The sequence below is a fragment of the Nanorana parkeri genome, unplaced genomic scaffold (assembly GCF_000935625.1).
Source record: "Nanorana parkeri isolate BGI_ZX_2015 unplaced genomic scaffold, ASM93562v1 scaffold210, whole genome shotgun sequence".
Taxonomy (NCBI): Eukaryota; Metazoa; Chordata; class Amphibia; order Anura; family Dicroglossidae; genus Nanorana; species Nanorana parkeri.
In genome coordinates this window covers 617,530-629,023 of record NW_017306478.1, presented here as the reverse complement: position 1 = coordinate 629,023, position 11,494 = coordinate 617,530, and the positions used below count along the sequence as shown (strand labels likewise).

At 45.4% G+C, this 11,494-nt stretch overlaps 1 protein-coding gene across 1 annotated transcript in view; it reads right to left on the bottom strand.

Moving 5' to 3' along the window:
* CTIF (cap binding complex dependent translation initiation factor) overlaps positions 1-11,494 on the bottom strand; it is a 175,823-nt gene that overhangs the window by 153,646 nt on the left and 10,683 nt on the right. Inside the window, exons 4-6 of the mRNA XM_018555707.1 lie at positions 5,215-5,288; positions 3,890-3,994; positions 2,762-2,837 (exon numbers count right to left, since the gene is read on the bottom strand). Of these exons, the coding sequence (XP_018411209.1) occupies positions 2,762-2,837; positions 3,890-3,994; positions 5,215-5,288 (255 nt within the window). The remainder of the gene's footprint in view (positions 1-2,761; positions 2,838-3,889; positions 3,995-5,214; positions 5,289-11,494) is intronic.

Here is an 11,494-nt window from a genome sequence, read left to right as displayed (position 1 = left end):
CTCTACTCTCTCCCTATTTGTGACCTGCACAAAAAAAGATGTCCTTTCACTGGCTCTACCTTCAATATACATTAATATACCAATCATATGTATAGAAACCCGTGACTTGTAACCATGAAATCAAGACTTTGTTCTGTGGTGTTAAAAGCAATAAAACCCTGAAGGCCTGAAATGGTATTCATACATGTATCACATAACAACTTGTACAACTCTGTCCGTGGGTAATCCATCAAAAGCTGTGGATGATGGTATGTGCAGTATAACAAGCCTTCAGGGAGTAGTTTATTATGTAATTTTATTGCTTTTAAAAACACATAATAATTGCATAAAACCATTGGCCATAGGCAGCCCATCATAAGCTGTGGATGATGGTATGTGTAGAGTAATGGTCATCGGGTGATCACTTGATGACCATTGTTCTGCACATACCACCCATCCACCATCATAGCTTTTCATGGGTTGGACATGGGCAGAGTTCTGCAAGTAGTTATGTGATTCATGTATGAATTCCGTGTTCTTATAAAACCATTTTACTGCTAATGGCATAAAGCCATGATTTTATGGTTACAAGTCATGGGTTCTTTCTATAAATATTATTGGTACATTGATGACTATTGAGGGTAGCCAGCAAATGTGACAGGTCTATTCACTGAAGGGTGAAGAGTTTGGAGAAGGCCGGAGAAGTGAACAATCTAGGACAACATTGCTAAACTGGAAAGTGAGCTGAATTGGAGAATGTTTCCAGTTCAGCAATGTTGTCCTAGATGGTTCACTTCTCTGGCCTTCTCCAAACTCTCCACCCTTTTGGGAATAACCCTGATAGTCTTTTGTTTGGTGCAACTCTTTGGTGCTAAAGAGGAACTTTACCTGCTAATTGAAGGCCAGTTCACACCACATCCAGTGCGTTCTAGCATCGGATAAAGCAAGCCTCCCACCCGCTGGGGCGGCATGGGGCCATCCATGTCAGTGGCATCGTGGACACGCCTCCCGCCCGCACCAGAACGTGTGGTACAGCAATGCCTTGGGTTCCGGTGCAATGCAATTGCAAAAATAGTGGCTTGCTCTATGCGATCCAAAACTTTCCGGCCACTAACCGTGCCGCAAAACACTGGATGTGGTGTGAACCAGCCCTCAATGTCTCCCAAAAGAGTTATGTTTAAGGCATGCCAACTGTCAAGGTTGTCAGTGTGCTTATTTCAACTCTCAACCAAATTTTCAAGCTCTCATATAGCCGATCACATGTTCAACACCATGGCAACTACATTCCAAAGACAGGCTAAGACGGCGGCTTTCTTGGATATAAGCGATTGGAGGTTGTAGTGCCACAAAACTACATGTACATTAATTCTGTGCAAATGGGGCAGAAATTGATGTTATTAGTATATTTTCTTTCCAGGTCGAATGTAATATCAGGAAAATAATGAATTACGGCCACTAAATGGAGCCAAGGATCACGGGAAACAAGCATTTCATATGGCACTCGGCTCCATCTAGCAGCCATATGATGGTATTTTACTGGTTCACTTTAAGCTTATGAATGAATTACATTCGACCTGTAGAGAGACTATAGTAATATCATTGGCTTTTGCCAACATTAGCACAAAATGAAATGTACAAACGGTTTCACAGGACAAAAGGCTATGGCTCTGGAGTTGACCAAGTGTGATCAAGGTATTTCCATGCTGAACACCTAGTAACAAAATTCCTGTATGTGACTGGCCTTTCCTCTCCTTCTATGACGGGCCATGGTGCTGTACCCAAATACAAATTGATGCAACTATGAGCCTTCCCATCTTGTGTCTGCCCGCTTTGATTCCATCAGTCTTTGTCTTGCCATTGCCGATTCTTTTTGACTGGCCACTGTCCACCCTTGTGTGGTTACAAATACTACAGAAGCCTCCGCCCTCGACCTCGTCACTCTGTATCTTTCCACCTCATTCTACAGCTTCTTCTAATGCTACCCAATGAACAAGGAAACTGTGGAGAGGTTACAAAGTCTACTGAAACTTCCATGATTTCTATGTTCTTCATGGCAACCACACCCCAGAATGCCCCTTGACCTGCATGGGAAGGGTGAGCATGTGGGTCTGCTTTCTGAATCTTTCCTGTACAACATTCTAGAACTCAAACTTCCAAAGTGGGTTTGGATCTGGTTCTTCATACTAACACTTGGATAAGGGATAGGTGTATGTGGGAACAGCTCTCCTGTGCTACTAACAAGTGAGCAAAAAGGGGGTTTCCTGACCTCAGATGAAGGGGATTGGAAACCGCCGCAGTGCTAGAGCAATAGATGGATGGAAATGAGAAGCCATTAGCAGAACAGCTGCCCCCCCCCCCAGTTTTAAAGTGAAGACTCAATGCAAAAAACACCAAACAATGCAGTTAAGCAATCATTAAAAACTCCAGGCAAACCACCGAGTAAAGCTTGCAGGGTCTTCAAGAGGATAAAACACGGGGAAATGTGTTGTAGTTATGTACTGCCCGGTTGCGTTAAAAATTATGCTAGCGTAAGAATTTGCAGAAGGTATCAGCCTATGTAACCACCCTGTATAGCAGCTCTCCTTTATTTCCCAATCACGAACTGGGGGTGGGAAGGTCAGCAATCTGGGAGAGCAGTGTAAATCTAGGGACTGGCTTATTTTAGCTGTATATTTAGCAGCAGGACAGAAAGTCGTTTTGAATTGACAATGTTGGCTAGTGTGTATCCTCACCATAACCAAAAACAATGGATTAAAGTCGACTTTAACTTCGCCATCCTTACCTGCCAGGTGGGCAGCACTTTCTCTATGTCATTCAGATTAATCTCATCTCCCTCTTCACACTTCCCTTTACCAAACCTGAACAAAGAGACAAAATTCTGCATTATACAGTTTGCAATAGTAATAATGCCAACACAATGATTACTTTGCAGTATGTTTATTAAATGCAACAATGTAAGACAGAAAAAGTAACTTATTCTAATATGAGTTGAATGTATATATTTATAAAAATGTAACTAATGGTTAGGTATTCTGTGGTCGGATCAAAATGGAGTTTTGGAATAACGAGTTGAGAGTGTGATCTCAATGGGGGTTATTTCTTCCCTTTAAATTCATATTCTACATATACAGTGTATTACCAAAAGTATTGGGACGCCGGCCTTTACACGCACATGAATTTTAATGGCATCCCAGTCTTAGTCTGTAGGGTTCAGTATTGAGTTGGCTCCGCCCTTTGCCACTATAACAGTTTCAACTCTTCTGGGAAGGCGTCCACAAGGTTTAGGAGTGTGTCTATGGGAATGTTGGACCATTTGTGAGGTCAGGTACTGATGTTGGGGGAGAAGGCCGGGCTCGCAGTCTCCGCTCTAATTCATCCCAAAGGTGTTCCATCAGGTTGAGGTCAAGACTCTGTCCGGCCAGTCAAGTTCCTCCACCCCAAACTCCCCCATCCATGTCTTTATGGACCTTGCTTAGTGCACTGGTGCGCAGTCATGTTGGAACAGGAAGGGGCCATCCCAAAACTGTTTACCTGAATCCAATGATTTGGTGTCCCAATACTTTTGGCAATACAGTGTACATTTAAATGGAGTGTGGGTGGACTAGGTGTGGCCAGATGCTGATGGACCAGCTACAAAGCTTGTGATTCAGCAGTGGCAATGCTGATAGTAACACCCCATGCAAGGTCTCATGTCACTGTAGTTCAAGTAGGCGCCGTATACATGAGGGTTTTATAGGGAAAGTTGACAAACCTGTAAATGAAAAAGCAAAAAGGAAAATATTAAACAGCAAGCGCAGGAAAAATGTGAAAGTCACATTAAAATGACTTCCAGGGAAACCATCACAATAATAGGTAAACATGTGTACTCCCAGGATATACCCCGAGCAATACAAATAATAATAGCAGTTACCCTTCGCGGTCTATTTGAGGCAGGGGGTGCTTTGGGGCGTTGCGGACCTTCCTGTGAAACTGAGTGAAGTCGAGTTTTTCTGGCTGCAAGTCCCACGTCGCTCCACTAAAGACAGCAGAAAATAACGTTATATGATAAGTGTAAGAGCCTGCTGTGTGACAGGAAATGGCGAGAGAAAACAAATGAGCATTGGGACAATATTAACGAAGATGAACGTCCATTGTACTGCTATGCAGGACACACAGCAAAGGAGGACTAACCAGAAAGGAATGCAGCTCTGTGTTCATCGTTGCATCATTAAATTCCGGTCCTGTACAGCAGTGCACATGTGCCAAAATGGAGCATGCGGATAGAAAAAGAGCAGAGTGACAGAGATGAGCTCATCAGTCTGCTGCATCTCCTTTCACTGTCCAGTCATACACTGGGGAGAGACAAGACTTTTAAGTGTTGCTGAGCAGCAGCAGAGGAAAACCAGGTCTCCTTTGCTGCCAGGCAGTACTGTGTTGTGTGGCAAAGCTGTGAAAATCTTAGGACTGCATGAACAAAAACAAATACTTAGCACATAAAACTGCACATTTATCTGTTTGCCTGGAGTTCAACTTTAAAGCCCGTTGGGCAGAGGCACCACATTTATCTGGGTACTCAGATAAGCAGCCCCCCCAACTCCCCTCCTCCTCACCCCAGCATTATAAACTGAGCTAACAGGGCTTACTGATGGATGTAAAATCTATCTAATAATCTCTCCAGACAGGAGCTGTGACAACTCAATATAAAATTCAACTCTACCCATCTGTCTGTGAATCCTGCCTGGACACAAAGGCATCATCCCTTGTGGCTGGAATTATTTTTTTTATCCCAGTCTACTGGGAAAGGATGGATGATGTTATTGGACCGAGGAAACAATTTTTAAAAGTTATTACAGCTGCCATCTATGGATTACATGAGATGCGACAGCAGAGAATGTGCTATAAAGAGTGTATAACAGCCTCTATGCTCAGGTACTGTTAGATGGGATAGCATAAGACAAGGGTAGGCAATCTCCAGCCCTCCAGCTGTGGTGCAACTACAAATCCCATAAGTCATTGCAAGACTCTGACAGCCACAAGCATGACGGGATGTGTAGTTTCACCACAGCTGAGTTTGCCCACCCCTGGCATCAGGAATAGCAAGAGTCATTATAAGCAGCTTTATAATTAGAATCTAACAACGTGCTTTTATGACAACTGGAGACGTTCTTTAAAAAAAGGTAAACAAAGAAGACAATAAGCAAAAGAGCATGAAGGAAATGTGTACATCTGTCTATATAGAAATCTATTCCTTCTTACCTTATTGAGTCAAATGTACTCGCTGCCCAAATCTCTGTTCCAAGCATGTCTGGGGAGCCCTCTTTATTTCCATTCTGCAGAAACAAAGCGAGAACGATATTGACACACTAACAACACAGCACATACAGTGAGGAATAGAATGATTTGATCCCCTGCAGATTGTGTAAGTTTGCCCACTTACAAAGAAATGAAAGGTCTAGAATTTAAAAAAAAAGTGGATTGGTGGATTATTACTTAGAAAAAAAAAGGTTTGAGCATTTAATACTACTTTAAGCTCTGTCCCTTCCAGAAACTCATCCACCGGTCTTCCAGGTTGAACAGTATCCAAGATCATTCAACCCTGACTCATAGGCACACCCCCAGGTAGCAGGTCGCCAAGTTGGCTCGGGCTCACGATAAAGCAGATTTCTGCAGTACTGAGGACTGGCCACTGCAGGAAGACGACACCGAAGATATCATGTGACCAGAAGACCTCAAAAAGATATCTATTAATGGAAACAGGTGCAGCTATTAAAAAAAAAAATACTGGAGTTCTGCTTTTTAGGAAAACTGAACAAAAACGCACTGGCTGCCACTTCTGATCTTGTGAAAATGCTAGCTGTCTGGCTATCAGGGGTCCCTAATACTTCGAGTCCCTGGCCTGAAAAATCTGCATCCTCTTCTGCCTTCTCCTGGGCCCAGCCCTGCTCGCCTCTATTGATAGCTCAGTATAAACTTTGATATTCAGCATTATGTGCATTATGGTTAGCAGACACTAGATGGCGCTGCCTTCCAACTTAAAGCCGAACCTCACATACTGAGGATTCCAGCTCTGGTTAACTAGAGGGCCGCACTGGTCTGTCACATACCCAGAGGACAAAAAGTTTATTAAGCACAGAAACAAATCACGGCCTCACACTCCTTGTGGATGGATAAAGCTCTAAATTACAACATTAATTAAACATAGTGGCTCTTATGTTGTATTGATCTACGAGCTCGTGCTAAATCAGCACACACAGGGCCCAGATGCAGCTCAGCAGCAAACAGAAGACAATTAACTAGTTCACAGCGCAGAACAGATAAGATCAGTGGTTGGTCACTGGCTGACAAGGCATGCTGGGACTTCTAGTTCTTCCACAGCTCAGTCTGTCCATGCCCAAACACTGAACTCCTATTAGTCTCCCCCAAGTCTGTCACTATTATGCCTTCCTGCCCCATGACTTAACGTTTGACAATCAGTGAAATCCGTCTTAAGTCCAGACATTAGGTCACAGAGGTGCTACTGTTCTGTAAGAGGCCTGAAAGCTCCAGAGATGCAGTTTACTATGTTGGGACAGAAACCAGGATTTTATTTGCACCCCTGGAACCTGCAGGCACACAATCTCTGGGATCTAAACCAACACCCCTCTGCTAGGATCACCTCCGAGGCTGGTTCCACACTAGTGCATTGCAGGAATATGCATTTAAGGCCTCATTCAGACTAAGAGGCGGCCCATACAGATCCATGCGGTGTGCACAGCCGTATCGGGCCGTTCCCGGGAAGGACAGGTGCTGCGTGTGATTGTACAGCCTGTTCTTCTCTATGGGAGTACGTGGCCGTACGCTCACGCGAACTGCACATCCGTGGGGGAGTCCGTACTCGTACACAGACAGGATGGATCCGAGCATGGACACCCGCATGGATGCGCATACGGCGGCGTACGGCCACGTACTTCCATAGAGAAGAACAGGCTGCTGCGTACAATCACAGGCAGCACCTGTCCTTCGCGGGAACAGCCCTATACGGCTGTGCACACCGGCCGGCTCTTAGCGGTGTGAATGAGGCCTAAGGCTCCTTTCACACGGTCCAATCAGAAGGGGATCCGTCCACATATCCCCTTCTGATTGGAATGGATTTAGCTGTTCATACACCAACATCAGGCTTCCAATCAGGTCTGCCTGCAAAAACAGATATGTGGATCTGATCAGAAAGCCCGTGTGAAAGGGGCCTATGGCAACGAATAATAATTGAGGAAAACATGTGCGTTGCATTATGGTACCACTGATTTAGAATTACGTTCCAACACTTACAGCAGCTGTTAATGCACCTGCACTGCACCACAAACACACATAGCACACTTTGTGGTGTGCTGCATTGCCAAAAATGCTTCAGGTGCATTTTTTTGAAGCACTGAGGTACATTGAAGTGCTCCTTAACGCAGCGCACTTCAATGAATGGAACCGCACGTGCATTAATACACACACAAGGTCAAAGAGGCCCATAAACAAAACACTTTCTTATTTTACTGTTACTGACTTAAAATATTGTGTAAATTAATCTACCGGCTGCTGGACCGCGCACACATCCACAAAGGTCATACAAGGGGAGTCAGTGGGATGTGTACAGTGCAGGGAAAAAAAATAAACTAGGTCATGGGAAATCTGCGTATTAAGAAAAATATAATGTTTTATTAAAGCGGAACTCTGGCCTCTCCTTCAGTCTTACACAGTTGTAGCGGCTCCTCTCCTGGAAGTTGCTTCCTCCGATTTCACTGCACCCTGCCAGCTTGTCAAAATGTGCATTAGGAGCTGCATTAAGGGCCCTATCACACCATCAAGAGTGCGTTCGGCCTCTGGAACGCAACCCGGCCAGCTCACTTTGTTTTGGGGCAGGAGGGGACGTGGTGGTGCCTTGAACTCAATGGCACCGCAGCCACGCCCCTCACTCACACTGGACCGGAACGCACACACTAATGTGCCGCGTGTTCAGGTGCCAGCGATCGCACTGCGCGTGAGGGGCGTGGCTGCGGTGCCATTGAGTTCAAGGCACCGCCACGTCCCCTCCTGCCCCAAAACAAAGTGAGCCGGCCGGGTTGCGTTCTAGTGCATTCCAGAGGCCGAACGCACTCTTGATGGTGTGACTGGGCCTTCAGTCAGAGAGAGTCCACCCCATTTCCTGGCTGGAGGACGTCCATCATCATCTAGTACTTTCATTTCCAGTCTGACTGTCCCTGGCTGCCCCTTTCATTGATTGGATTTCAGTTATTTCAATGACGGAGGCTCACATGTGGGCATTCCCTAAGGTGGTCTGCATGCAAATACAGCACTCCTCTCCAGACTGACAGCCACCCATCAAGGCACAGGGAATGCAACATAAGCAGATTGAACTAGCAGTTATTTGTTATTTTTTAATATAGGTCTCTTTTAATCAAACTGGACATATCCTGGCTATTACTAGGAACCAGCAATCCATTACCTTGCAATACCCCCCGTAACAAGGTGTTGTGGGTTTTTGTACAGTAGGGGCCATTAAAGCCGCTCCTCAGCACACTTTCCTTGGTATTTAATCACAGTGCTGACATTTAATTAATAACTAATTACCGGGAAGAGCAGAGCCGGCGCTCACAAAGACAAATGGCTGAGTGTGTTAATCGCTCCATCTCACAGGTAGCATGCCTGAGACAGGGAGGGAAGAGAACATGCAGATAAATGTGGTGCTGGGAAAACTAGAGCGGCTGAAAACAGCAGTGCAGGTCCTAACAAAAAAACTCAGTGTTAGTCTTTACATTGAGATCTGTGTGTGTGTATATAAAGACGCTTTATTTTGGTGCGTTGCCATGTGTTTTCTTGTGCAGTGACATTTCCAGTGCGTTTTTGAAGGATGGGGACTGAACATCAATCGACCAGGGCTCGGTAATACCTATTGTCAATGCATCTCATCTCTTCAGGGAAGCCTATCCCTCCTCAACCTAACCACTCAACCATCACGTTCTCATACAATTCATCCCCACACAGCTCACTCCTCATGTATCACCTCCCCCTCCCTATTAGATTGTAAGGCCTCAGGGGCCGGGCCCTCCTTACCATCTCGTCTTGATTTGTATTGTAAGTGTAATGTCTTCCTTATATTGTAAAGTGCTGTACAAACTGTTGGCGCTATATAAATCCTGTATAATAATACATTAAAAAGCAAGTTATAAGCGTATTAATGCTAAGTTATTGAGTTCTGCGGGTCTCCCAACACAATAAAATCCATTAAAAATCCCCCCAGATATGTTATATTTCTCAAAACACAATATATTATGGGGAACATGGACACATGCAAGAGAGTAAGGGCTCGTTCACACCAGTCCATGTGCTTAAAGGAGAACTATGAGGCGAGTGCTTTTCACTCACCTCATAGTTCTAGCCGACCTGTGACAATGAGACTGTCACAGGTCGGCTCAGTAGATCGGGAGGTGAGCGAACACATACCGGCGTTCGCTCACCTCTCGATCCTGTCACGGCTCTCTGCTGTGACCGCGGAGGGGCTGGATTCCCCCCTCCCCGCTCCGATCCTCCAGCGCTGACTGGCGGAACGGACGGGGGAGGGGGCGGGTACAGCTGGCTCTGCCTCTAGATAGGCAGAGCCGGTTGTCAGTCACGCAGCTGGGCGGATCCCGACACTTGTCGGGATCCGCTTCAGCTGCGGCGTCTCAGTATACCGCGAGCAGCTGCTGGCGGTATACTGTGGCGTCTCAGTATATCACGAGCTACAGCTCGCGGTACACTGAACCTAGGGTGACGGGAGGACGCTAGTTTGTGTCCTCCCGTTACCCTAAGGAGAACTATGGGGAAAAGACTTAACCCCATAGTTCTCCTTTAAACAATACAGGATAGTGCCCATGGTGTAAAGGAGTGATTGGCTGTGTGATGCGTGACACTTTCAACTCTATGAACTGCAGCAGATTGCGATAATGTGGTGCAGCAACATGCAGTGAGGGGAGTTGTGCTGCGTGCATTGTAACCCACCTCAACACAGCACTATTGTATGAACAGGGCACATCCAAAACAATTGTCTTCTATGTGCCCCTTGCTTTGAGCATGCAGTCATTTATGTAGATTAGCCCAGCTCAGCACATGGTGTTAACGAGACTTTAATGGGTACTTATTGTTTTTTCTATTTGCTAGAAAGTGACCAAATCCCAACGGGGCCGACTGGCAAGATACTGAAGCTTGGCACAGCGGGAGATTACTCCATCCACACAGTTTAGCGTAGATGGAGGAATCTGTTGCACCTTTTCCATCTGACCATAGAAGAGGTAGTGTATGGCCAGCTTTAGGATTTGTGATTCCCATCCAGAGGTAGCTCCACAAGAGTACATAGCTTGCTTCCTCACCTGCAGGGGGTGCCAAGACATACTAGAAGGACGAGGCTACAATTATTTTGTATTACAGCACAATTGCAATATAGGGAAACTGGAAATGGGTCCACCGAAGGCTAGATTCATAGGGGGGGAATTAATCAATACTGGTGCAGACAGAATCTGGAGCAGTTGCCCAGGGCAACCAATCAGCTTCTCTCTTCAGTTTGTTCAGTTAAGCTTTGAAAATGAAAGAGAAAAGCTAATTGGTTGCTGTGGAAAACTGCTCCAGATTCTGTTTGCTCCAGTTTAATAAACTCCCCTCATACTGTAGCATTTAAATGCAAATGAGCCACACATTTTAGCACATCTTGGTGAATCTTCATCTTCAGCCAGGGTTACCGGCCCTTCCTGCCCCTCCCCCAAATCATTGACCCACATACCCCCTTCTCTACCTATTGTCCTAAATATATTATTTCAAAAAAACTAAGCTAAATGCCCAAAATATTTACCTATATCCATGGTCACATGACTCGCCTGGTCTTGAGTGTTGTTTCCTCACTGCAGAGTGGGATGGTCCTTCTTTAAGTGCCTGCGTCGCTGTCCGGTGACATGGGCACTTCCTATTGGGCCCATTGGCAGGCCCCTTGTAGCATTCTGAAGAGTCCAGAAGCACATATGATGACATCACAAGGAAGGTCAGCACCAAGACCACCAAGTCGGCGGCGGGCCAGGGCTGAAGCAATGGGATACTGGTCTTCACTCCTGGACAAGTCTCCGCTGAGGATCACGCAACGGTTGAGTTAGCCAAGTAACAAAAGTGCTTAATCTAGAGAAAAAACTGGTGAAAGGGAGGCAGTGGGGAGAGTTTTGATCCTCCAAAAACACAAGCTGAAGGAAAAAACTAATTTTTAAAAAAACACCTTTTTAGCTCACTACACTCAAACCATTAGAATGAATGAAACTCTACAGAGCTTCATTCATTAATCAAATTCCTCCACCAAGTCCTCACCAAAACACAATCCAAAAAAATGAAAGGAGATCCCGGATGGTGCAAAACCTTTTATTATCATAAACATCACATAAAACTAAACCAAGTGCGGAGACCAGCACTGTTGTGAATATCTCCGACCCTGTTTGGTGCTTCCAATGCCACGAGCAAATGTAAAATGTAATGACCCAACCGCTTCACTTTTGGA